Source organism: Orbicella franksi, unplaced genomic scaffold (assembly GCF_964199315.1).
Source record: "Orbicella franksi unplaced genomic scaffold, jaOrbFran1.1 SCAFFOLD_221, whole genome shotgun sequence".
NCBI lineage: Eukaryota > Metazoa > Cnidaria > Anthozoa > Scleractinia > Merulinidae > Orbicella > Orbicella franksi.
The window spans coordinates 8090-35536 of NW_027670663.1; the positions used below are offsets into that span (position 1 = coordinate 8090).

Genomic DNA, 27447 nt, shown 5'->3' on the forward strand with positions numbered 1-27447 from the left:
GTGGTTGAAAAAGTACGCTTGGCTGGTGTACTGGTAGAGATGACAAGTTCGTGCATTGTAAAATCTGTACGAAAGCTAAGAAGTCTAACAGAGCAAGGAGTCCCAGGGCAGAAATTTTCAAAATACTGCGCGGTATACTGCGCTCTGTCGACATGCTGGTCTTCAAGAACACCAAATGGCCAACTTGTGTCTACAAGCTATTTGTACACATGTTCATAGATCTATGACTCGTAGTTTACTGGTTATGTGACTCCCAGGACTCACTACAGCCTATTTCTAGATGGATCACTGATCCACGCGTAGCGAGGCTGGAGACCAAGTGTGAAAGGTTTAAGATCAAGTTTTCTCAAGAGTTTACAGACTTGACTCAAAGTTGCAAGAGTAAAGGAAAACAATTATGAACTAAATCTAAAAGGCAAACGATACCACGATTTCATACATTAAATGTGATTTTGGATTATGCAACCCAAAATATTGTTTAACAGGGGTTGGGTCATGTGATTTTCACCGTTCATTTAGGGATGGGTCACTCAGTTTTGTGCCAAATGGTAGGGGTGGGTCGTGTTTTCTAACCACCACATGCATCCCGCCCCACCCCCCACCCCGCACTTTTTGATCAGTCCTTTACCAACATGGTGTAAAGTCGGTCGTCCAGTATCCTCAGACAGTGTACTTGGGATAGGAGCCTTCGCCGACGTAAATTTCATTTAGGGGTGATTAAAAGAGTAATTTCCGACCGGGTTCCGAAAGTTATTCTCTAGAAATGAAGTTGGCGATTACATGGAGAAAGCTTCAGTCCTGGATGACATTCAGCTTGGGATGAAAATTTCAGCGCAGTCAAACAGGCTTCAACAAAAGCCCAAGAAAAGATCAAGTATTCAGAATGTAATTCAGCTTAGGCTGAAAAGAGGGCTTCAAAGATGGCTATAATCATCCTCTCAAACTGTGCATATGAAAAGCGCGCAACATTTTCATCGTATTCTTGTCCTCTTGCGGGCGAGCGCCAAGCACAAAAAAAAGTGTCTGGAAACGGGTTTGTAGATCAGTAACGTCTTAAAAAATTCACAACCCATCGAGTGATCGGTATCGAGGCAAACGATGATGCAAGCATGCTAATTTTCAATCGTTCCGCGGCCGCTTATTTCTAAGAAAAATAAGGCTGGCGGTGTCCTGTTACGTCTTATTTCTAAAGTGACCTCCGGACCAATCTGGATTAGAGCCCACGTAAAAACTCCAAACCAATATATTTGAGAGCAAAGAACTTTAATACAATATTCAATGTTATTTCGTTTACACGTACAGCGACAATCAAAGCTATACAGGTTGTATAACTACCAAAATAATACTTACTAATAAAATCCACAGCAAAAGAGCAATTTTTTTTCAACTGTGAACACAGAAAATTAATGTCATATGAAGTTTGCAACGGCAAATTCATATGAATTTCTGTTGCGACTTCGCTTTATCTATCATTAATTACAAAAATGCAATCCAAGCAACATTGTGCTCTACCACAGACCGTTTACTAACCGGATCCCGGCCTTTTTTATTATTCCGACTCCTCTTCCGCACACTTTCTGACGAAATACAAAAAATGATATATAAAAAAAGAAGCATTTCTTTTGCAACAATAGACTTACTGTACTTGTCCACGAAATAACAACTTCGAAATGTGCGTCACTTAGTGAAGGGGGGGGGGGGGTTGATTTTGTTTTGTTTTACTTCATGCACAGTTAACACAGGTAAGTTAATTACGAAACAACCTTAATTCCGCACGATGTCTACTTGAAATCATTAAAATACGTAACTGCGCTGCCCTAACAGGTGTATCACGGGTGTGGTCGGGTTCAAATGTTCATCCGCTGCAGGATAAGCAGTTTTCAGAGGTTACTATAACGACAGCAAGGGAGGGTTGACAGCACATAGGAGCTGCATAAACGACGAGACATCTTGATGCATCGGACTTGAAGTAGTTACTAGAAAACTAAGAAAGAAGACAAACAAAAGCTTTGGTAGGAGAACAACATTGAGCGCAGTCTTTATCCTGCATTATGCAAAGATGAACATACTTCGTAATATGAAGATGTAATATGACAGACAATGGCTTTAAAATTTACCTTCCTGAAGCTACAGTGGAACCCCGTTAATCCGGTCACCAACAGGCCACAAACATTTGGTCGTATTAACGGGGTGGCCGTATTAAAGGGGTTCTCTAAATATGAAAATGACTGACTGAGCTTTTGCTCGGGCCAGAATAAAGTGGCGTAATAACGAGGTGACTGTATTAACGGGGTGGTAGTAAGGCAGGGTTCCCCTGTATTGAAATATTCTATTGAACAATTCAAGAAGCAAACGACCACAAAATAAGCAAGATCACAGGAAGTCTTCAAGTAGTATCAGCTGTTTCAAAATTATTAACATAAATTAACATAGATCTGCGCATAAATTAGCGACAGCTATGATATCTGGAATCGGTACCAATCCTTTTACTGAGAGTTGACATTCCGACAATTTCTGCTTCTCTCTGGGCTCGGTGTTGAGCCATATTTAGGTGGCACTTTCGGATTTCTTAGCGGACTGTATTTTGTGTTCGTCATTTTACAAACTTAAGACCAAAGACTAGAAGATCTTTGTGTGTCAATTACCCCTGAGGACCCTGTGGGCATCTTCAAGGAAAACCCAAATCAGATGACCCATATTGTGTCTCCTGTGACTCTACTTTCACGGTGATGATCAATTGTAAGTAAACAATAGCTGTGCACATTAAGTGATTCTCTGATCGTCAAGTGTAATGGTCTGAATCACTTGGCACGGTCACTACCGATGAATTGCTCATACTCGTAACATTCAGCGAGGTTCTGTGACACTGTACCTGTTAAGGCTTCCTGAGCAAAATACTTCACATCTACATCAGCATCAGCATTAAGTTTATCAAGGACTGGTTTAATCTGTGATGTGATGGTGCTGTGCAAACAAAAGAAACAAACTCAACATGCTTACTTCAATAACCTGCAAACGCAATTATGTGTTAACGTTGGGTAAGCATTTGATAGAACGGTTTTCAACTGAGTACCATAAAAACTAACACCAAACCAATTACTAAACAATTACACTACTCAGCCAATTTCAAAGAAATCGTTGTAAAAACAAAACACTCAATTGAAAACCACTCTAAGCTCTGCAATTATCAGCACTGCACTGGTAAGTTGCAACTGATTTATAGAGGGTACTACTCACTTGGCATCCAGAACAGGAGCGATTTTTTGGAGGGTTTTGGCGACATTGAAGCGAACGTTGGCCACAGAATCAGCTGCTAAACCAATTACGACTGGAAGCATGAGTTTCACCACACTCTCTGGTCCCATGACCTCTGCTAAAACCTGCAACACAACACGCGCGCGAGGTAACTATATTATGACATACACTTTAACCACTACTGACATAAAACAAACTTACCGAAAAAAATGCAGGTCCGCGCTGCGTACATGTGTAGATTACGAGTTATTCCACTGATGGGAATAATTTTACAGACTATTTTTAGTTTAATATACTTAAAACAAAAGTGGATTTTTGAAAAAATGTGAGAGGCCAAGTAGGACTGTCCTCATTACTGCTAAAATGAATTTCACCATGAGACAAATATTCCAAAAAGATATTAGTTCCTAGAGAACTGTTTGGCTGTGAAGAAGGGCACGTGGACACAGCTTTTATCAACAAGATGGTGATAAAGGTAAATTGACCGCTGTAACGAGTTTCAGTTTGCGTTGCTGACGTTTTGAGCGTTCGTCCTTCGTCAGAGCACTTTGCTTTCTGTCACAGTTAATTTACTGAAGTGGTCCTCCAATAAGGGTTCGAGATACATGTACGTTTCTTTGTCCTTTTGCGGCTCAAGGTATTTTGAAACCGAAGTCCGAAAAGAAATCCCTAACGATTGAACAAATTTGCTGTCATTTAGTATTGCAGGGTGATAGTCAGTGTACTTCTTGCACACATTTCAGGAAATCAAAAATAGACCTAGTCTGTGCATGATTCCATTCGTGTAAGATCGACAACTTACGTTTACTGAGTAGAGTGTGGTCAGACGGTGAAGATAGTTAGGATTTGTAGCCATGGATAACACCTTGGGAATTACTTGGTTCTAGGAGGGGAGAGAAAAAAATACTACAAGGTTAAAAAGATTCTTCTGGCGTATGCTCCGATATTGACCTACACCAGCCAGGTGTAGGTCAATATGCAGTGTATAGGATAAGCGACATTACATTGACAAGAAAATCACAATGTTTAATCTCTCAGCCAGACGTTTCCACTATGTTTCAAAATAAAACAGCTGTTTTGCTTAGCTTTAAAACCGATGTAGTTCCATATACCTGAATAAATCAAACCAAATAGGTTCCATGTAGACAGTAGGCACAGTCACATTCTTACCTGAGCCCATTCAGCTCCAAACTTTTCCACTAACTTTTTGAGGTTCTTTGCAGCTGCTTCTCGGATAGCATATACTAAACAAGAGAGAAAGTGACAAAAATAAATCAACTAAGCTTCAGTCTGGGCAAGTGTAAGTAGCCCTAAAGCTGACTCTTAACCCTGGATTTCAAGCAGTACTCTACTAAACAATTTTGCTCGCTCTCCCCCAGGATATAAATTGTCAAGCTGAAGCAACAATATTAGTAATAGTTTAAATAATGCTGCCTGCATTACTACAAAACAAACCGTTTTTTTTTGTGTGTTGTGATCGGATTTTAGCTCTGAAACTGGGAATCTGTAATCTAATGTCCTCACTAATGGCTTCTTTTCTGGTCCAGGCACCAGTCAAGCTCCATATTTGAAACACCGAAAGGAGTAACAAAATTTACCAACATTACAAGGGGAGAGAGATAGATGTAGTTTTGTTCAATCTAAGAATTCCCTACAAACGATGTGGTTCTGGACCACATTATAGAGCTGTACTTGCTTACCATGATCTACAAGCCAAGTCATGCACAGGCTGTTAAGCTTCTCGTCAAAGAACTCTACTCCCTGCAGCAGGAATATAAAGTTGCTCTGAATACCACTGATAACTGCACTACATAATACCACATATGTATGCAAGCAGGACTGGTATAAACACTAAACCAGTAACACATGTACAGTGTAACTAGAAACATTTACTGAGAAAATAGAATTTCAGTCTTTAAACCATTCAGCAACAATATTTGTTTGCCGTGATTTCAGGTTAAGTTTGGAACACTGCAGCTATAATAACATTAAACACATAACAACATTAAACTTCACAAAATAGAACATACCAACTGACTGGCTAATAATGGCATATATTCTATGATTGCCAGTCGTACACGCCATTTGGTGTCTCCAGCAAGCTCAAAGATAGCAGGTAACAGAGACTGTGACAACTGGTTAACGCCGATAACTGAAAGAAAATAATACAACAACTTCAAATCTGATCCTACATTTTACATATTGTAAGTGGTAAACCTTTAAGTCAGATTACTCAATGGTACATTTCTTTATAGCTTTAGGAGCTTAAAAGCAAGTTAATCACTGAAGAATTGCTGTTGTCACTTGTCAGTTATTAATGTTAACAAGTGGATTCTACCAGACATGTCTTTGTTTACATGCCGTCAACTGTATGGTGCTATTTTGTAGCAGTTTGTATGTATGTATAATAGTTTACATACTTTTTTTTAGGCACTCTCCTGTAGAATGTTCTTGTCCATTGTATTTAACCGCAAGATAAAACTGGCACAAAACAATTCACTTCACTGTTCTGACTGTCACCTTACCTTGATTGACACAGTCCAGGTTAGATATAATATTGAGTCGTACTTCAGGAATCTGAAGAGGAAGAGATTTTTCACATCAAGAAAGCACTACTAATTTGTGAGAACTTATGCTATCAAATTACTGTAAAACCTACAGCTTAGTTGACTTTGATGGCCAGCACAAACTTGACATTATCTTTCAGCAAAGCTCAATACATCCAACATTCTACTGTGGCACAAGGCCTAGACTAGGAACAGTCACAAGTTTTCCTAGATTCTATACATGAGTGAAGTTTATTATTATACATTTCTACTTTATTATGCAAGTCAGGATGGAAATCACCAGAATGTGATTGTATGATACACACTGTAGCCAACCTTTATTTTAACCAGAAATATATCATAACCAAACAAGTCATCTTTGAGTTTGTTAATGAACATCTCTGTGAGAAGTTTGACAATTACAGTATTTTCTCATTATATAGTTTTTTAATATTTTACAATTATTCCTATTCTCTTTCAATTAGTATGGAAAAGCTTCATAGATAATTGACACTTAAATAATGGTACATGTAACATAAATGGTGTTTGACACTGACTTGCATAAATCTGAAAGACAATGTTTATAACAACTGAGAAAGACATTCAACCAAAAAACTTCAGCCTTTGTGAGTTTCAAGAAGGCAACAGAATGACCAGCTATCCATTTTACATGTATGTCCATGCCTAATGACAATTTTCGCATATTTGGTATGAATAAAGGTTTGACTTTCCATCAATTTACTTTACTTACTTAGCTATAATTCAGGAAAAACTTTAACAACAGAAAAAACCACTTCATGTAAATTTAATTTAACATGTCCTGTGTCCAATGCTGCGATAGAGAACTTTCAATTCTCATGATAAGATAACCTTAGGACTCTGTCTTGTTAGTGCATGAACATTTAGTGTCAGTTCTTCGGTTATGTTTGAAAATAAACTGAGGTGCTTTAGTGTAAAGGGTGAACAACTTTACCTCATCTTTTAACATTGTGAGGAACAGTGGAAGAAGGTGTTCAATAGTGCTAGAAAGTAAAAATACGAGGAAAGGAAAAAAAATTAAACACATACAAACTTCCATGATTTACTTGTTAGTTAATGAACATGTATTTGTAGAAAAGAATGTGCAGTCTTAGACTAATAAAAGCACATACATGTATAGTAGAACAACAGAAAAAAAAACAATGGCCTTTACAAATGTAATTGTACTTACTTATCATTTCCTAACATGGGTGAAAGTCCCATTATAACTGATGCTAAGGCAGATTTTACATGTTGGTTGGGATCCATTACCAAGTCCTACAATAAAACAAACAATATTGACAACAAGCATTATACCAAACAATTTTTCGCTTTACATTGGGGAGAACACATTGAAAATATCTAGGTTTTCACAAAGGTCTCATGGCCTATCAGTAAATCCTCATCAAACTATGCCTCTTGACCGACAAAAATAAGGAAGAGTTCTGTTTCTGATGTAATCACGGCAAGTAGATGAAGAGATTTAAAAATGATAGGGTCACACTAGTGGAAAAACAATGAAAATGGGTCAGTATGTTTACACACTGATAATTACTACTTGCTGTTCTATTGTATATATGACATACAATCATGTTTACTTAGCACATGTTCATGTTACTCTTGCCGGTACCTACGTTAAACTTCAACAAAACATTTATAAGAAGAAAACCCAGTAACATGACACCATACCTTGACACATGGAAGTAAATGTGTCATTAAGACCTGTTCACGAACATCCTCAGGAACCTTTTCAGCAAAATCTGGAAAATCAAAAGTTAGTCCGACCAGTGTTCATGAAAAAATACCCTCCATGTTGGTTACAAGAAGCAACTCAAACAAGAAAAAAAAAACTATTTTTCTGCAATTCAACCATCCCAACATCACCATCATAGGAGTTCAGAGGAGAAGAATGATATGAACACCTTTATGGCCAACACAGAATCCAAACAAAAGCCAGGTATACAAGATCCTACTGATTTTACAAGCTAAAAATAATTTTAGCTTTAGTTTCACAAATTTTTTGGAATTAAGGTGGCTGGTTTCTAGCCCTTTTCAGCAGTCATACTTTGACAGGTCAATACTACCACTCTTCATCAAGGGCACTCTTCATCAAAAGTTTTGAAAATTTAAGGTGGCTCTGAACCCTACATAATAATTGTTTTAAACTCTGCCAAAAAGTTGCATCTTATGATGCTTATTAAAATTTGATAATATAAAAAAAAATTACAATGCCATTTTTGAATGGTAAGCCCCTCGAGCTATAATTAAGGCTGTTTTTAGCAAGTCATACTGTTGCTATGGTAACCTATTGTGTCATGAAAATGATAACAATGTGTTCACAAATGATTGGGCATTTTGTTGATACCATGATTGTAGCATAGAGTGATAAAGAGTGGTTATAACCACCCATCAAAATCTGTTTTGAGCCACCTTAAAGCTAAATCAAGGGTGTTTTTAACAGGTCGTACTGTTGCTATGGTAACATATTAGCTCATCAAGGGGACGACAACTTGTTCACCAAAGGTTGGCCTTAATGTGATACTCTTATTGCAGCATCAATTGATATAGAGTTGGTGGTATTGAACATCAAAGGATGACTGCTGGAAAGAGCTAGAAACTGTTACCAACCACCTTAAAAAGCAGTTATTAGACCAAGTACCTTTTACTTTTCCTGCTGCTGCAGCTCTGACTTCAGCTTCACAATCTTTTAGTAATCCTGCAAATGCTGGCACTAAATCACTCTTGGTGATTTCTGATCCAACAGCATTTTGTAACTAAACAGAAGAGAAATGAGTCTGGTTCAGCTTTGCACCTGCTATGAGAATTTGTTCATAACATGAACACATCAGCAAATCTTTTTCCTAACCAGTTAAAGAACCCTAGTCAGCCTCCACCATTTTTGATGCCATCGAAATTGTGTGGTTCCAGAAAATATCCATACCCCCACCATGGATGAAAATTGAAATTCCTCAGGGGTGGAGGTCAAAGACCCAGGAAATTCTGGAGGGGAGGGGGGTTCAACGATAGATTTAGTTTCTAGATGTCCTTCAAGTCAATATGGATTCAAGTATCGATCTACAGTAGCTGTTCAAAAATCATTTCTTACCTACTAAGTTGCCATTTTATCTATTCTCTTTTAAAGCATGTTTAAATAAACTGCTCTATGTATTTCTTGTGTGTATCTTCAGATGTTATGATCAATTGAGAATAAACAGCGGTGACATGCTATGCAGACAGTTAAGCGTTTGGAGTGTTTACTTCAACTTTAACACACTTTCTTGCCAAAACTATTTTTTCCAGAGGGTATGGGGGGGGGGGTGTGTGTGTGGGGGGGGGAACATAATACTTGTGGAAATTCCGGACGGGTGGAGGGGGGGTTATTTTTGTGTTCAAAAAATGGAAATTCTGGGGAGGAGGGGAGCTTACGCCAAATTCCCTCTGTGGTGGTGTTATGGATATTTTCTGGAATCACACATTATCAATATTGCATGGTGAAGGGAAATCTTATTGCTTTACTGTAAGTTGTGTTCCTGAAAGTACAGTGTATATTTAATCATCTTTAGTAGTTTCACAGTGATTTCCTTTCTTTCTCTCATGTAAACAAAAACAAAGGTGTGGCTGACTAGGGCCCTTTAACAAGTAAAAATTATAAACAGTATAATTGAAGGGGTGTGCAGAAAAAGACCCTAAGTGACATCTGATAGACTGCAAAATTCTCCTAGCAAATTGCCTTCCACTTCTTTAAATGAAAAAAGGAGAATTTGACATGAGATCAAGAGTTGCTTAGGGCTTTTTTCCGTGCACCCCTACAATTGTGACTTGGCTTACACAATATTATGCATTTTCCCATTCTTGGCATCAGTTAAATGCTTTTCCATGAGGTTCTCATTAGTTCACCAAATAAGCTGCTTTTCTTGTGGTTGGCAAGATTAGCAACCCCCTCTTGATTGGCAGATCAGTTATTTAATCTCAACATCTTGACCAATATTAAAATCTTCTTATTGGTCTCATTGGACCTGAAAGAATTTGATTGTTATAAAACAAAGGCTAACAGGTTTTTGGAAGCTACCTACCTCTGTAAATTTATCTGCAACCATGTAACGCACTCTCCATGACTTGTCCTGAAAGAGGAATACTCAATGTTATATTGAATGTTTTGTTATACAAGACTTTCTGAATCAAGATTATTTTATTGGTTTTTATTGTTTAGCTTTGAATTCAGCAGGAGGTCTGCCCCTTGAGGAAATCAATACAAGACAAGGCAATAAATGGTGGGGGTGTGACCCAGAGGCTCAGGCACTGGATTTGTAATCTGGAGGTCATAAGTTCAAATCCTACTCCTAGCCACCACATGAATTTGTGTTCAGCAGTCCCGAATTCAACTCCTCCACATCTTGTCACATCTGCCTCCAAACCAGTTGGGATTTTTAACAAGTTTTCACTTCTATTTACAATATTTGTTTCTTCATATATAGTGTCCCCAATTAGCACAGCAGTACTATTAAAAATACATGTACTAAGACACTAATAAATAAAGTAAATTTTTTAAAAAAAATAATTTTCACTTTGTTCTGAGTGGTTTACTTACAAGTAAACCACTTTCCTTTGAAGTTGACAATTGAGTCTGTTGGTTACATGTCAGCCGAATGTTAGTGATATGGTGAAACATATACATGCAAGGAACCAATCAGCTGCTGGCAAACTAAAGGGGAAACTATTGCATGTAATTACAGTTGTATTTCACAATTTGAGCTAACACTCCAAATTTTATTGGAAGCTTTGCAAACAAGATGACCAAAGCCTTTTGATTAAATTAAAAGGCCTTGGCCATGCTACATGTATTTTCAATGAATTTTGCAGTATTGTTGTGCGCAACACCATTTCAGTCTCTTTAACTTTCTTGTTCAGCTTAACATTAATTTTCTATGTTTTCAATGGGATAAACTAAAGTTCTTGCTACCTGTGCCGCAGCTCTGACTGTGGGCATAAGAAGAGATTCTTTATCCTCATCAGGCAGAACTGATGCAATACTTGAACAGCCCTCGACAGCAAGTAGTCTCACGGAGTCCTGCTCATCATTAGCTAAGTTATTGAACAGTGACACTAGGTCTGCTTTGACAAACTCAAGCTCCACACATTTTGCAAATTCCTGAAATGATGGCACGTACAAATAAGGTGGATGATAAAGATAAAGATAATATCATGACTCATATTCATGTTGCCTGGTAGTAACTAACGAAAAGCATAAACTTTACACTCAACATTGAGACGTGACTGTACAGGACCCAAAAGCTCTGATCCGCCGCATTTCTGAGTCTGAATTCTTGTGTTCACACTTACATGTATGTATAAAATGTATTTTTTCAAACTGTGTATACCAGGCTTAAGCAGGGTAACAAGAGAAATTGACTAATCTGTTAAAGAATTTGTGGATCCTACTGGATAATGATAAGCTACTGACGGTTATTTTCAGGATTTTAATAACATATGCTGACAGTACAACCAGGTAATATTACAAACATACTTACTCCTAGTTTTCCAGAAGCTGCTCTTCTTACCATGGGCGTGTCATCTGCGCACAAGTTTTTAAAATGGCTGGGGAAGAAAGAATATTATCGACAGCATACAGTTAATTCTTAGCAAAACCCTCTGTGGTACTCTCAAGACGTTTATACTGCGCAACATACATGTAACTGTTTGTTGTCATATTTGGTTCTGACACTCTCTACATCAAGTTGTTCAAAGGGCAGATGATGCAATCTATCAGATACATGTAAATTACTATCCAGTGGATAAATGTTGATAAAAACCAGGACATTATGCACTGGATAGTGACCAAGGAACTAACCTTTGAACAGCTAGGGGTTGATGATGTTAAAAAAAAGCCGTCAAGTAAACTACATGTTCATGTACAACCACTTTCTTACAACTGAAGAAGACTTTCTGATAACACACATTTTTGTACTGTATTTTACAAACTGCTATTCGATATGACGTGGTCTTATTTTCTACCTCCACAATGTACAGGTTGTACAATCATGTGAGTTAATTAACAACTACTACTCTATTTGCACACAAGCACTTTACCCTTGGCCAAAAAAATCAAGGAATTTCTTTCAAAGATGTTTTATGATCTATCCCATAGTTTATCTTGAGGATGAAAAGGGTGAAATGTGGCTGGAATGCGGAGGCAAAAACAATGATCTGTAATTCACATACAGTACAAACTGCCACGTCAATACATGGAAGATATGCAATTTACTCTTTATTGCTTGTTTTCTTACACTCTTAACTCTGCCTTAAGGTTTGCATTGACTCGAGGATATGCCACAGAGAACAGACCACAGGCTGATGTTCTTGAGGTAAACCAGTCCCCTGAAATAAGAAAACAGGATTATTGTTACCACAATCACTGACTCTTCTGTTTCTTCTAATGTTGCTTCACTCTATCTATCACTCTTGCCAGGCAATCTGTGAGACAACTGCGCAAAAATGATCTGCGAAGTCTAAGAATCGTAATGCAAAATCAATACACATCATATTCTCAGCAACTTCACAACTCAGTGGCAGAGAAGTTGAACCAGGCCATGGATTCAAATGTTCTTGTGGCCTTAGATTTAGGCTTTGAACTTCGTCTGTGCTATTTTCTACAAAATTATAAAATTACTACAGCTGAATGATAGTAATATGAACTCGGTTATTTCGAATTCCTCATTATTTCAAATTCAAAACCACTTCCCTTGGATTTGTCCTTCAGTCATTTACTATCAGCCATTTTGAACTCCCACTGTTTTGAACTATTTTTCGTTTCCCTGGAGAGTTTAAAATAGTGGGGTTCAACTGTATTCATATAATGCACTAGTATTATATCACCCAAACTACATTGTATATATATGAGATCCAAACAAACCTTGGGACAACCTCTTAACAAGTGGAACAAAATGATTTTCCAGATCTTGCGTTGAATGTTCTGCTGCGATTGTTCGTAAGGATTCAACTGCCTGTGTATCAACAAAAAGAAATTATCATACAATGTACAGAATGTTTCATAACATAGGCATGCTCAAAAGGGTTCCAGATAGGTTTTGAACGCAGGGTGTCAATAACAAATTCCTACATGTCAATTCCTACTGTTCCAACCAAATCGTTATAAATTTTCTATTAATTTGTCAAGTCATGTAGCTGACCTTGTCGGGCTTTTGACCCCCTTGCTTATCTAGAACACTGGTTCAAAATAGATGTCACTTAAAGCCAGTAGCATCTTTAATTTGAATCCTGGTATCATAAGGTCTAATACAATAACCCTAACCCACTGAACAACATCTACCACTCCTCTGTGGATACAAGGTATATCAGTATAATTATTGTGTGGCCATGGCAGGGAATGCAAGTTATTTGTCCCAGCAATAAGAGGGGAATGAAGACTGTGCAGGTACAGTGTTCTAGCAAAACAAAAATTTAATTGTCTTACCTTGTCCCTTACTACTGTTTCTTCAACTGTTGCTAAACTCTCCAGTGGAGGCTTGAATGAACAAAACATGAAAATTGTCAAACATATGTACATGATATACCACATCATCTGACAGGGTGAAGAAAAATCACATGGTGGGCACTATGGGTACAGTGTTTCAATTTTTTCCCTTAGTACCCATGAAAACTGTACTAATGTACTATCAGTTATACACATGACTGAGATGAACAACATGTTTATTCTCATAGTCCGCTAATCAGCCTTACTAAGGTAAAAGCAAGAAATACGATTCCCATCTTGTGCCAGGTATAGGATTATGGAAAACACACTGGATTATGACGAAATTTCACCAATTAACAAAATTGATAATAAAGCCTTTCCAATGTACCGGGCGGCAGTGAAATGAAAAGCAGTTCAAAGTCTTACCCACAGTTTAAGCTCCTTAATAAGAGTAAACTTATTGAACATCATGCCCACCAACTTTGACATACATGTATGCTTGATCTGTTTAGATCTAGCATTTTGTTGACAGCTATTTCCTCATTTCATAAAGGTTTTCTGTAGAATTTTGCACGAAGAATTTGTTGTTGCACTCTTGTAATATCTGTAACTTAGTAACCAGGCATTATATCACATGATGAAAAATTAGTTTCCAGGCTCTTTGCCTAAAGTAGGTTAGAATGCCTGGAGGTTTAAAATTTGTCACAAACAAAATGGTGTGTTTTCCTCGCTGACAAAAAAAAAACTACTTCCAAATAATCAATCTCTTCAGAAATTTTACTTGTGGGGATGGTAAGCAGCTGCTTTATCCCTAATATGAAACACTTTTTTCTGTTTCATGTGGAGAAAAGATCTGATTATGCAGAGGATGCGGAAGTTAGCGAATTATGTGGATACGCACCACCACATCCTGTCAAATGCGGTGCCCTGTTGTACAGAACGTGCGTTACAAATTTAATTGTTATAATTGTCATTTAGCTTATGCCATTGATAAATTGTCGCACACACAAATACAAACACATATCTTAAGAGGACTAACAGAAGATTTACATTTTCTTTATGTTGAGATGCTACCACCAGTATTGCAGCATTAAATGGACTGGAGCATTTAATTTACACAGACATGCAACAACAACTTGTAAGTGTGTAAAAGCCATGACAAAGTTTGAAGGTGCACTATACAAATGTTTAAACTCAAAGTGAGATGGTTAATACTGAGATTTGAACGAAGCTCTGTGTGACTGTGGCTATGAATGATAAACTCTTTTAGAATTGAAAGATATGTTCACTTGCAACTTGTTGTTAGACATATCTGCAAACCAAACTTGTTTCTGGTTAGCAGTACTTGAACAAACCCTCTTTGAAAATAACTGACTGGCAAATCTTACCAGTAAGCAATGAACATACTCTGGTCCTCCAACTAATGGTGTGAATGTGCCAAGCTAAGGTGAAGATAAAATTATTTCAACCAACATAAAATCCTATTTCACAATTCTACAAATAAAAATAATAACTCATCGTTCGTTCGTCCGTCCGTCCGTCCGTCTGTCCGTTCGTTCAAGACATGAGGTGCTTGTCCACTATGGAGTTCCGAAGATCATCAATCACATTACATCTTCAGCTTATCATCAACATGGAAAGCTTAGGGATAATTTCTTGCTCTATCTTTTGCAGTTGGTGTGACTCAGTCTTTTCGGTCAAAGAAACAGCAGGCTGATGTACTATATTCAAAGGACGTTTATTTCAAATTCCACTGAAGATGCTACATTTGCCTTCAAAATAAACATTGCTTGGAACATGTTGTTGATATCTACCGGCAATTCTTTGAGAACAAAAACTTCCATGAGTTGCGCGATTGAATGCGATTTGAGGTCTATTGTGCAAAATTGCACCATCCCCTAATATTTATCAGAAGGCCTGTACAGGGTAGATACATACAGATTTGTGGTACAGTGTTAAATCTTTCCTACAGGAAAAGTCAGTTCTTATAAATGACCTTCTGAAAGTACAGAGTAATTTATTATAGCAAAACTAACCTGCTCTGCAAGTGCTAACAGGACTTCATCTTCATCGTAAATGGTATCTTGATATAAAAAAAACAATCTGTTAATCAAGACTTTTCGATCTAGAATCAGTTCAACAATCTAAAGATTCTCAGTTGGATCTTTAGCCACGAGGTATTACAGTATTCCTGTGTAACAAATCTTTCCCATGGCAATGATACAACTTTGCGTGTTTGGATAAAAGGCAACAAGTTGAACTTTCAAATTGCACATGATCAGGTTGTGCACCTTGAAACTGCAACAAATTTGTGTGCCAGCTGGCATCAAGCAAATAGTGTCTTGGCTGTCTATATTTTTGAGTTGGGAGGTGTAACAAAACACTTAATGACTGGCCCCATGGGAAAGAATGAGTTTTGTTTCCCATTGGCTCTAAATGTTCCCCTCGGCTTCGCCTTGGGGAATATTGAGGGTCTCGGGGAAACAAAACTCACTGTTTCCCTTAGGGCCAGACGTTAATTTCTTAAAGAGAGACCTGGACATGCCATGTTCTGGCACAGTGGCCTCTATGTCTACTTGTTGACATCTTTGGGGAAAAACAACACTATTCTTGGCATTTTATACACATAAACTGTGGACAGAGAAGGACTGGTGACTAATTCAAATAGTATATGCGGTCCAAAAAATGTGAAGCCATACAGGAGAAAAGTGCAGCCAGTGCATTTAATTTGATTAAAAAGTGGCTGTCCCCTGGACGCCTGGAAGCCCATCTGGCTAAAAGCCTGCCAGGGCTCTCAATGAGATTTGAAGTAGGTGACAATCTCGGTGCAGCACCAGTTAGGGAACAAGAGAGGCTTGCAACAGCTTCCTCTACAGGGTTAATTTTTGAAAACAGATTTTGTAATAGCATGTGATTCACAACTGAATAACAACCAGAGCTCCAGGTATCAGGTCTTATTGAAAGCACTGAATGCCACTATTCCCTTAAAGACAAATGACTTTGGACCATTCATGGCACACAAAGTATCTTGTAACTGTTATAAAATGTTCAGTCTCAAGAAATATCCATACTTTACCAACTGCATGGAAGATCAAATCCTTTTAATCAAAAATTTACTGCGAGAACACTTTGACTATGTACCCTTGACATTTATTTGTATATTTTTGGGGTGACTATAGAATATAGTATTAACAAAATAAACTAGCATTTTTACACTGGAAAAATGCTAATCCTTTAAATTATATGAAGAGTCTTCATTTTATAGTCACCAAAAAATGTGTGAAAAGTGACAAGTTTCATGGTTTGAGTGTCCTTACTATGTAAACTAGTGCTTTACTGTTTAAATAATTAGATACTTTCAGAATTAGTGTAACCTTTCTTCACCTTTTTTTATTCTTGCAATACAAAGCTTTACTTTAGTCAGTAGGAGCTGTCAAACAGCAGCTTCATCATAAAATTATCACCATAACAGAAACAGCCCCAAGCTAATCTCCAAGAATATCAAAGTTATTCACGTTTTCTTCGTTCAAAACATGTATGTTTTACAATCAAATTAAAGATAATTTTCCCTTATCAACATTTTGTTGCTATTTTCAGCCAAACGAAAAAAGTTCTTGTTTTGTGTAAATATGGATGTGGCACGTTTATCCAAAACATGAGCTTAACGCTTACATCTCCGAGCTCATGAACCTCAACCCATGAAAAACTTAACAAGATATCAGCTTGAGCCTAACTTTTCTAGATGTAAACATCGTTTTGAAACGCGTCCACACAAATTGAATAATTGAACACTAATCTACGTACACCAACACATGTTATACGTTTTAAAAAAGATGTGAATTTCCTGAAATTTTATGTCAAAACGCGATTATAAAATTCACAAAAGCTTGATCGTTCTATCATGTCTGAGTTCGTACAAATTTGAGTACGACAAAAAGCATAATTACTGATAACCTACCTGTTAGAAAAGGTATGAGTTCACTTCTTGTTCTTTCCACACCCAAAGCTAAGGCAATGGTCGAGAGTTTCTTGATAGAGTTCAGCCGTAGCTAAAAGTGTTAGGAAAAGTCAGATTACCACGAAGTTAGTTGACGAATGCTCGAAGCTCAAGACGCCACGAAAAAACCAGAAAATCCATTCATAAAGAAAGCAAAAGGAATATAAACCAATATATTTCGTTTTGTACCTGAACATCTTCGTTTCTAAGCTCATCTATCAGTACAGCAATCGGATAAAGTGAGTCATCTCCGTCACCAGACGCCATGTTGTCAGTCGGTAAAACCCTTATTTCGTTGCCGCTTGAGCCGCTGCAAATTACCCGTCAACCTCTTCGAGTTAAACTCGCTCCAGGGTGCTGATCGTGTATGTGGGTTGATCTGGACAGAGGGGGAAACTGTGAAAGGAAAAGCCTGCAGTTTCGTCTGAATCTAGCAGGGATAAATTTTCTATCCTTTTCAAAATGGCAGTAAAATAGGCTTACTAGTTCAATGGCAAAGAGTTGCCTCAATGGGTTGAGTAATGAATATTGTATAAGAGCATAATCAAATAAGTAAATTTAGGGACCTACTGAATTAGTTTTCACCATTTCACAGTTGCCTGGTCTGTGGGTGACCGGGGGTACTTCCTTATGTATAGAGGCTATATATTTAGGTATGTGCTGTCCAAAAGCGCATGTTGCTTTTTAGCTGTTTTGGTCTGAAATAGGCAATATTTTTCATTTCACGAGGAGGCGCGTGGAGGCTCTTTTTTTTCTTTTTTTTAATAACACTTTCGAACTTTTAGTAGCCTGCGTAGCAAGCGTTTCTGTGGGGTTCGGGAGCAAAGAATTACGGCGCGAAAAATGGAGCGAAAATCCGAAAATCCCGTTCCGAGGAACGGAATTTTCTCGCGGTTCTATTAGCCTCCATGCACAAACTATAGACCATTGTCACCTTTAATCGTTACATATGTATCTTTTTCTTTTTTTGTGTTAATATTGTAATTTCAAAACTGTTAGTGCAAAATAAAGTGAAGTTGAAGTTGACTCGGTCTTTCTTTGCTCCCAAACCCCGCGGGAACGCTTGCTTCGCAGGCTAAACTTTTAGAAATTTTCTGGTGGGCCCGTTTTGGGTAATCGTTTTTTGAATCATTTTCAATCAGTTTTTTTTATTATTATTTCTTAATAAATGTTCATTTTACAGTTGGACTGTCCCGCGGATACTATGCTAGTCTAGGCGGGCCAGTCTATCAATAGTTACAAATGCTTTTCTTTCTTAATTGTAAAACGATTCACGGCTCTGTAGACGTTTTAGGGTTGGTAAAAGCATACTGTAGGCATGTGAAAGAGTACCATGTTCTGTGGAAGGTGTATAAAAGGGTTACTTATTCTGTCAAAAATTGTATTTAGTGTAAGAGTTTGCACCTCGAGTGTTCCTTCCCCCGCCACGGAAGCTCCAAGTCATGATTTCCAGTCAAATCAATTCCAACTGCACTTTTGGGAGCCGCGCTTATTTTAATTTAATCGTGATCGTATTTAATCGTGGTGTTAACCTTTTAACACTGGTTATGAAGAAGTAAATGAACGTTTTGGCGATCTGTCTAATCACACCAAAGCGAGGCTAATTGTGGACGGAGGGAATTCTCCTATTTTTAGTTTTACACTAGTATTTACACTTTTACTCTAGCTTGGCTATATAAATTTTCAACCTTTAATGCACAAACACTTTTGAACCACTCAAGATAAATTGTATTCTCAAAGAAAACAACCCGCAACTATTAAATATGTCGCTTATATGGTTTCCCTGTAAGCGACCGAGGAGAACTAGGAACTAATGCGGCCATTCTGGGGGTAAATACAAGAAACGAACAAGTGAAATCTCCGTCATGAGATACACCGAAGGAAAATTATAAATACAAATAGAGCTGGCATGGAGGACAGTTTATCCTCTAATGCCTCAGATACAATTAATAGTAAAGGAAGTGAAACAAAGAAGGAGAGACCGGCAAGCCTTGACTTGGAGAGTTCCAACCTCGGCAAAGAGGAAGAACTTAATCTTGACGACACGAAACCGACCACAAGGTGACATGTAAAGATCAATTTTTCAAACGCTTGTGGGTTGAAGGGGATTTGTTTAGAGACTTTTTATGTGTTTTAAGTTTTAACGCTATGTTGTGAGTTGAGGTGTTTCCTTTTATGTCGAACAGGAAAGCGAAAGAGTTTTCCTCCTCACAGGAAGATCTGCTTGAAAGGTTAGCTTATTTTTATTATAAAGAGCATGTAAGCTTAATTACAATTAAGCTTAACAGAATTTTTTAACGCAAGGTTACATTTTGTGTTACTCCTCCTGGCGAGATGGCAGATGAGTATGTGAAAAAAAAAAATGGTTTATGTTTGTCTTGCAGAAAAAGCTAGAGGTTTGAGCTTGTAACATAGGTGACAATCAACTTGTGGATTTAATTCTTAAGCCTGCATAAATAACCTTTCCTGCTCGTCATTCTATTCGCATTAAACTTATTAATTGTTGTACTTTTTCTCCGATCCACGTTTGAATCTTTTAAGAATTAATCTCTGAAATCCAATGACTTGCTGAAATTATGTAGCACTTCGCAGTGTATCCAAATTTTTTCTAGTTCTGCAGTCATAAGGAGTGGGTGATGATTTTTAGGACTACAGACGTCTTTCAGAAACAGATGTTTTTATTTTACTGATGATTGAAATATCAAAACAGTTTTTCTCATAACTGTTGCAAAAACTCAATCATAATATTATTGCAATTATTATGGACGAGAATTTAAGCCAAATAAATTTTACTAAATTTTGTAATCTGTAAATTCAGTGGTAAATTATATTGACATAGCTGTCTGCTTTTTTTAAAAGGATAATTTCATGCAGTTGTGAGGGGTTCATAAGCATTAGCTTGGTATTCGTATGCATATTTGATAACCCAACTGAAAGGCTGGTTGAGCAGAAAGAGGAAGTCAAACAAATGATATATTTAGTATTTTTTTAATGGAAAAAAAAAAAAAGCTCTGAAATTTACAAATAGACTCCAAGCTGCTTTGTGTCTGTTCAGTAGTAGATCACAGATGGCGTCAAAATTTGGTGACAACAAAAAAGTGGCCCACAGGCCATTAAGTGTGTCACTGATGTTCTTACCACAGTTTGTCATTTGTGATCTGTTTCTAAACAGATGCTCAACAACAAAGAATCTACTTGTTTTATACAGTAAAGCAAGGGAAAAATGTTAATGAAGTTATTCTGAATGTCTCTCCTCCAATAGATCATAAGTAAGAATCGATCAAAAAATGCACAAATAATTCAACATAGTATATAAACATATGGTCACTTGATGTTCTCACAGCATTTATTGTTCTTGTGTTATAATATGCATGCATTCTAATGTTTGTCCAGTATGACCATAGCTGCCAGGAAATAGATTTCATTTTAATCTACGATTACTACTCGTTTATCCTTTAATCCATTGTGCCCTGTAGTATATTGTTTGGTGTCTGAAATAACAAATTACTATTTTTTTAAATGATGTGATAATTCTTTATTACTGGCAGTCCTGATGATGGTGATGATTCAAGTGTCCAAAGAACCTCTCCAAGAAGGTAATATTTGATACTGGAATTGTATCCTAAATGAACACAAATTGTTACCTGTCTGATAACAAGTGCAAAGTCCCAAAGCATATACATACGTGTATACAATATTATATTATATTATATCAGCAATAGCGTCCATCTGGCCCAAAATTGTGCTTGGATATTCATCCGTGGACGTTATCTGTTCCGAGAAGCGAACAGTTTTCCTAGAGCAGAGCTCCAGGAAAACTGTGAGCTTTGAGGGACAGATAATGTCCAAAAACAAATATCTGAGCTTATAATCCATCAAATATTCTGGGTGGCACGTGATTGGTCTAAATGCGTCTCGTGACAGAATATTCTGAAACGTAAAATTTTACTTCATGTACAAATATTGCTTGAGTGCTCTCTAAGAATGTTGTTAGGGCTAAGTACTAGCCTGAAAGTCATTCTCACTATGCTGTAAAAACTTCTTACAAACATAATCTGTTACAGTACACTGTTTTCCTGTTGTTTGAATGTACCCAAAGATTTCCCCAAAAAACTTTACTTGCATGTCAGACAAACAAAGGACAGAAAGTACTAGCTCTAGCAGAGGCAATATTACAAGTACATGACTTGTAATCGTGAAGTGTAATAAAATTACTATGATAGTATTTAATTTTTGTGCGCTAATGTTGAACAGTTAAAAAACCTAATATATCAATCTTTCTCTTGCAGTAAAAGTATAACAAACAGTTTGAGATCTAAAATAAGAGATCTGAGTCCTTCCAGAAGATCAACACCTCCTAGTTCAGCTACCAAGACAGAGAGGAAAACTAGCAAGGGAAACAAAGCAGCATCAAAATCACCTGTGAGCTCATGTGTTCAATTCTTAAGACAACTCAGTCTTTTTGTGGAAGAAAAATGTTCTTTTGTGCAACATTTTACATGCATTAATAATTTATCACTGACAATTTAGTGTGACGTTGCATCCATTTTTTGTCTTTTCAGAAGTCACCTGGAAATTGGCTTCCTGCTTCATTTAATCAGGTAGCTCTATCTCAATGGATGACAATTGATTGTGTATTTTAAGGTCATACTGTAGGTGACAAATTTAAATGTGTGGTTCCACGCATTGGATAAATGAAGTTGTGTGAACCAGATGTCTTCTACAACTTATCACTTGATTTGTAATTCATATCTCCACCTATATACCCATAGATATTTTCAAGTTACAAGACAAAATGTGGAGACTTCAAGAGGTTGTTTAAGGAACTTCCTGAAAGCGAGCAACTTATAGTAGGCAAGTCATTTCCAGCACTTTATTTCTTCAGTGACTCACATCAAGCAAGTACAGTTCTACATTTTAACAAGATCTTTAAATGTTCTTGCCAAGATCCTCATAGAGCTTATTTACCTTTGTGTCAGGATCTGCAAGGATCTTCAAGAATCTAAGTTACAAATTATTCCAGCCAGGATATTTTGCCAAGAACTTTAAAGATGTTAGAGGAAAAGCTAAGCTTACAGTATTTGGCTTATTATAACAGATTCCACATAATTTCATTGCAAGTATTCAGAAAGGTAGTGAACATTGTAATGGTCTTGAGGTTAAATTGTTTTTCTTGCAGATTACTCATGTGCATTACAGAGAGACATTTTAGTGCATGGCAGATTGTACATCTCTCAAAACTGGCTCTGTTTCTATGCCAACATATTTGGCTGGGAAACATTTGTAAGTATAACATATTTTAACACAAAGTATAACAATTCTCCAATTGTGTGATCCCAAGAAATATCCATCCCCAGTCCAAGGGGGTGGGGAGTCTCAAAATGTTCAAAGGAAAATATGAAACAAAACTTGAATTTCCAGAGGGATGTAGGGTGGGGGGGGGGGGGGTTTGTCAAACTAAGAAAGGCCCTCTCTGGGAGGGGTATGGATATTTTCTTGCACAGTACATTTGAAGTCGTCAAGTCAATAGGTACCTCTTGAAACTTGTTTTGGTGTGCTGCCCTTCAGGTGACAATACAGTGTACAGAGATAAGCAGCATAAGGAAAGAGAAGACTGCTCTGGTTATACCAAATGCTGTTCAAGTTTGTACAGAGACTGAAAAGGTGTGTACCCTAATGCCTTGTTATTTTATTTACCAAGTTTAGGTTCCAGCTTTGTTTCTCCTGACTAATTATATTATGGATTTCAGTCTGTAATATTTGGAAGACAAATAAATTGTGTCAGTACTAGTCTAGAAAAGTTTTTCCACCCATCTTCTTGGCAATGTTTCAAGCGATTGTAAATTAATTTGAGTCAGATTTAAGGCAAAACTTGAATTGAATCAAAATCGTGATTGTGAAACAATGTTGTTTTTGTTCCTTAGTACTTCTTTGCTTCGTTCATATCAAGAGACACAGCATACACAGTTCTTTTTAGAATTTGGCAAAATGCTCTTTTAGATCAGGTATGTATCAAATCATTACTCTCAATACTACTTCCTGGATTGCTGTTGTTATTAAGGAAATAAATCATTTGATGAATTCCTTAGCCAGGAAACAGGCCCATGTGTGGGTCACATGCTCAAGTGGCAAATCCATGAGATTACTGAGTCAACATGATTTTCTGCCTGCATGCTTGACTTAAACTTGTTCTTGCTGCTCTGCCTTTCAAACTGCTTGTGACTCAAACATGAGGTTTCTCCTATGCTATTAATTGACTGATTGATTGATTAGTACATAAAATTATTGACCAGCTTTGGGGAAATTTCCACATATTGTAAAAAAAAATTTTACAAGAAGGGGAAGTGGCTCAAACAAACTCTGTAAGGTTACCTTTTTAGCTTCCTTTTACTACATGGTTTTGAAATTTAATTGCCCCTCTCTCTTTTTTGGATCTGCATACCAAGTTAAAAGTAATTTATTATATGTATTATTATTATAATTATTATAATTATAATTATTATTATTGTTATTGTTATTGTTATTGTTATTGTTATTGTTATTGTTATTGTTATTGTTATTGTTATTGTTATTGTTATTGTTATTGTTATTGTTATTGTTATTGTTATTGTTATTGTTATTGTTATTGTTATTGTTAATTTGTTTTTACATTATTTGTGTTGGTTCATTTCAGCCCCTGAGTCCATCAGAACTAATTCAGGTGGTTGGCAAATACTCAGAAGGGAAAGAAGGCAGTTCTGATAATGATGATTCTGATGATGATGAAAAACAGGGAGTGTTTGAAGATTCAGGAAGTGAAGGTGACGTGGAAGGAGAATTGCCTTCAGACAGTGTCTCATCACGTAGTCAAAGCTCTCTTGGAACTGAACTTGGTCCTGAAAATCAGGTAAAGTTTTGTTTCAATTCACCTCAGTCTTCAATAACAACTGAGGGTTTCCTTCCATCAGATAAAAGGGCAGTAGTACAATAATGAAGGTACTTGATACATTTTTTCTGTTAACTTTGATTGTCAAAAGCAATGAAAAACATATCAATACACTTTTTATTATGTCTGCATGCAGCAATATGTCTAAGTTTTATTCTGTAGATTCCAGTCTTTTCAGTAAGTTACAACAGATGGTTGATGAAAAGCATCATTCAGCTTCTTCATGGAGCAAAGTTGGCTTTTGTTACATGTATAGTTCTCAGGATTCCAATCCCAGACTTCTTGATATAAATTTCAGTGCACACCTCAATTCTTGTAATTGTAAATTGCACTTTTTCTTTAGACTGTGCCCGATAAGGACAGTGAGAATGCACCAGTAGTGTCCGTCACTCCGCCGTCGCCTGGGGTACTGTCACCCACAGGACTTGAAAATGGCCAGTTGCTACGTCCAGGAGGTGAGAATACTGTGGACAGTGGTGTAACAGACACACAACCTCGCCCCAGATCAACATCTCCTCATCTACAACTCAAAAGCTTGCTTAAGTCTCCTGGTACTATAAGGAGGAAGATGACGGCAAAAGAGTCTCCTGTTCCTAAGGAAAAGAAAGATCTAAGTAGTGATCTAGAGGAGGAAGGTACTGCCTCTGAATTTCATGAGGATGAACATGCAGATGGTAAGATAGACTTGTTTAAGTCCTTCATGGCTGTAGGTAGTCTTCATGCAAAAGGTTGCTCTTGCACTTCCTTTCCTAGTGCACTTTGCACTCAAGCTTCAAGTGTCATACACGATTTTTTGCTCTGAGCTTGACTTATACAGCTCAACTTTTCAGGCAAGTCTAAAGGAGGGAATGAGTTTTGAAGTTCTGTAATGGTATTTGAAGGAGAAACGAGATGATTTGAATAGAACTAATTAAGCCAGGGTGAAAGTCGATTTGCCCTGTCAGAAATAAAGCAACTTGAAAGAGATCACATGTGCAAGGACGTAGCCAGATGAAAATTCTTACTGAGACAGTATCAGTGAAAAACAAGCCAAGTTAGAATTATTAACACATCGAAAGATTACTTATAGTTTATCAGTTTTGTGAACTCTTTTTCACCAGTTCCTGTAAAATGTGTTTGTGATACCCATCTAAGCAAAGAGATTGTCAACGAGGTGTGTGATATGATTTTATACTTTTGACTACCTTTAGTAATTAGCATTCAGAAAAAGCATTACTGTGAAGCAAAGCAGTGAAAAGGGAGGGAGGCCCCTGGGATAAGAGGAAGGGGAAGGGAAATGCTAAGAAGTATGACTTGGGAAATGTTCACGTGACTATTGCCAGACTTCTCATGCTATTTCTGATCGGACCAAAAAAATCCTTAGTGCATCCCGTATGGCAAAATGGCAGAATGGTTCTTTGTTACTCACAGTTTATCTTGATTGTTTTTAAAAAGTACTCGTGAAAATTTAGTGTCCCGTAATATATGTTTCTCTCGACCAAAATCTCAAAATTAAGTTGTCGCGATACTTTTGTTTAGTTACTAAGGTACTTTTATTCTTTGACTCATTTACTTCCTCACACCTAGTACCCTCTCCTGGGACATTAAGTCCTTGAAACCTATCTGTCCTGGACTTTTTTCCCTAGTTGGCTCCATCTCCCGATGTCTGCTTCCAAGTCTCGGCGCGATATTTTTTTTTCCTTGAACTAACTGGTTAAAATTTGTTGAAACGTTGTTGTGGCTGTTTTCAGGAGTTTCCTGTTAGCGTGGATACCCTGTATGAATACCTCTTCACAGAGTCTGATTTCTACAAAAGAGTACAAAAAGGAAGACGGACAAAAGGTGTGTAACTGCATTCTTAACAAGGGTAAAGTTTGTGTGTTTTACTGTTGATGATGGATCCATCACTCATCAGTCATTTCCTTGCTTGTTTTTCTCTATTGTCAATGCCAGTCGGTGCCTGATTGACCTCTTGATTATACGACGTTTTTGAGCCGCAGCGCGTGTAGAGCGTGCATTTTTACGGCCCGTCCACACTAAGCCGGTGAGATTTGAAAACGCAGCTTTATTCAGTCTACGGTTAGGCCTGCCGTCCACACTAGTCCGTCACAAAAAGGAGCTTTTCGAAAATGCTGTACAAACTGGAGGAATTTGAAAACGCCGGCTTTTATGTTATGGCTCTTATCCATGCTGACGTCAGACTATCTAATTTCAACTTCAAGTCTCGCTTTGAAGTGAAACTTGTATGGTTTATCGTGAACAATTATACTTATAGGTCATTTACAAAAATTGCTGTATGTCTGTCTTAAGAATTATTTATAATCTTGGACTAAGAATTCGGCATATATATATTTTTAATTATTTTCAAGGCCTTAGAGAACTTGTTGTAAGTCTGTTCTCCACTAAATTTTAATGCAAATTTCTCGCTGTGTTGTGTAGATTTGGTGTTAAACCCATGGGAGACAGCAGAGGATGGTCAGAGAAGAACAATCACTTATACAGTATCACTTAATCATGCTCTTGGACCCAAACATTCACCCACTACGGAACAACAGGTAAGCCTTGTTAATAATACAGTTCTTCATTTCTTCTTTCGCCGTTTCAAAATCAGTACATTATCAACCAGGTGAGTGATGAGAATAACGCAAATCAGGGTCTTGTAGACTCAATATACAACCACATTCTCGAAACTATATTTAATAGAAAAAAAATGTCTAGCGATTTCTAAGGAGAGGTGATGCGCTAACATATGATCAAACATTGAAGGACGCTAAAGCAATAGTTTTACCTTAACTAAACTGACTGAGGGCACAGTTTTCAAGAGGGGGTTTGCCTAGCAACTTGAGGTGTCGTGCCGCGATGGCAAGCTGACGGGAAAAGTTTTTGAGTCTTCCTGTTGTTTCAGACAACAGTACTCGGAAACATCAAGAAAATTTTTGTTGAAAACGGTACTTGTTCTTTCGGCTTACTAGCCAGTGAGGGAGGGGATGGGGCAGGTGGGCTTACTAGCCAGTGAGGGAGGGGATGGGGGACGTGGGCTTACTAGCCAGTGAGGGAGGGGATGGAGGACGTGGGCTTACTAGCCAGTGAGGGAGGGGATGGAGGACGTGGGCTTACTAGCCAGTGAGGGAGGGGATGGGGGACGTGGGCTTACTAGCCAGTGAGGGAGGGGATGGGGGACGTGGGCTTACTAGCCAGTGAGGGAGGGGATGGGGGACGTGGGCTTACTAGCCAGTGAGGGAGGGGATGGGGGACG

The 27447-nt window shown here is 37.6% G+C and overlaps 2 protein-coding genes across 4 annotated transcripts; one reads left to right on the forward strand and one right to left on the reverse strand.

The window, feature by feature from the left end:
* Positions 1-1246: 1246 nt before the first annotated feature.
* LOC145473848 (uncharacterized) lies at positions 1247-18233 on the reverse strand. Its single transcript, XM_081455079.1, has 22 exons — positions 17477-18233; positions 17249-17339; positions 15327-15373; positions 14679-14732; positions 13291-13341; positions 12730-12820; positions 12104-12194; positions 11348-11414; positions 10780-10968; positions 9893-9940; positions 8479-8593; positions 7509-7579; positions 7012-7097; positions 6775-6823; positions 5781-5832; positions 5286-5407; positions 4956-5016; positions 4426-4499; positions 4058-4138; positions 3238-3380; positions 2873-2964; positions 1247-1984 (listed from the first exon to the last, which is right to left on the reverse strand). Exons 1-22 carry the CDS (start codon positions 17552-17554, stop codon positions 1977-1979), a joined length of 1761 nt encoding a protein of 586 aa, XP_081311205.1. The 5' UTR covers positions 17555-18233; the 3' UTR covers positions 1247-1976.
* An 882-nt stretch (positions 18234-19115) lies between these two features.
* On the forward strand, positions 19116-27243 carry LOC145473849 (protein Aster-B-like). 3 transcript variants are annotated; one of them, XM_081455080.1, is made up of 14 exons: positions 19116-19348; positions 19474-19518; positions 20836-20883; positions 21577-21709; positions 21850-21888; positions 22060-22141; positions 22467-22570; positions 22856-22951; positions 23212-23292; positions 23961-24173; positions 24556-24886; positions 25313-25365; positions 25943-26033; positions 26631-27243. In XM_081455080.1, exons 1-14 carry the CDS (start codon positions 19197-19199, stop codon positions 26819-26821), a joined length of 1659 nt encoding a protein of 552 aa, XP_081311206.1. In that variant the 5' UTR covers positions 19116-19196; the 3' UTR covers positions 26822-27243. The 3 variants fall into 3 exon arrangements, with proteins under 3 accessions (XP_081311206.1, XP_081311208.1, XP_081311207.1); XM_081455082.1 differs by having other exon boundaries at positions 24556-24667; XM_081455081.1 differs by having other exon boundaries at positions 19129-19355.
* Positions 27244-27447: the final 204 nt, after the last annotated feature.

Coding starts and splice junctions, on each gene's coding strand:
- LOC145473848 (XM_081455079.1), bottom strand. CDS start 17,554: ATGGCGTCTGGTGACGGAGATGACTCACTTTATCCGATTGCTGTACTG. Junction 7,580..8,478: donor AGCAGCAGGAAAAGTAAAAG/GTACTTGGTCTA, acceptor TTGATTTTCCAG/ATTTTGCTGAAAAGGTTCCT. Junction 5,408..5,780: donor CCTGGACTGTGTCAATCAAG/GTAAGGTGACAG, acceptor ATTTTCTTTCAG/TTATCGGCGTTAACCAGTTG.
- LOC145473849 (XM_081455080.1), top strand. CDS start 19,197: ATGGAGGACAGTTTATCCTCTAATGCCTCAGATACAATTAATAGTAAA. Junction 19,519..20,835: donor CAGGAAGATCTGCTTGAAAG/GTTAGCTTATTT, acceptor TATTACTGGCAG/TCCTGATGATGGTGATGATT. Junction 21,889..22,059: donor TTCCTGCTTCATTTAATCAG/GTAGCTCTATCT, acceptor ATATACCCATAG/ATATTTTCAAGTTACAAGAC.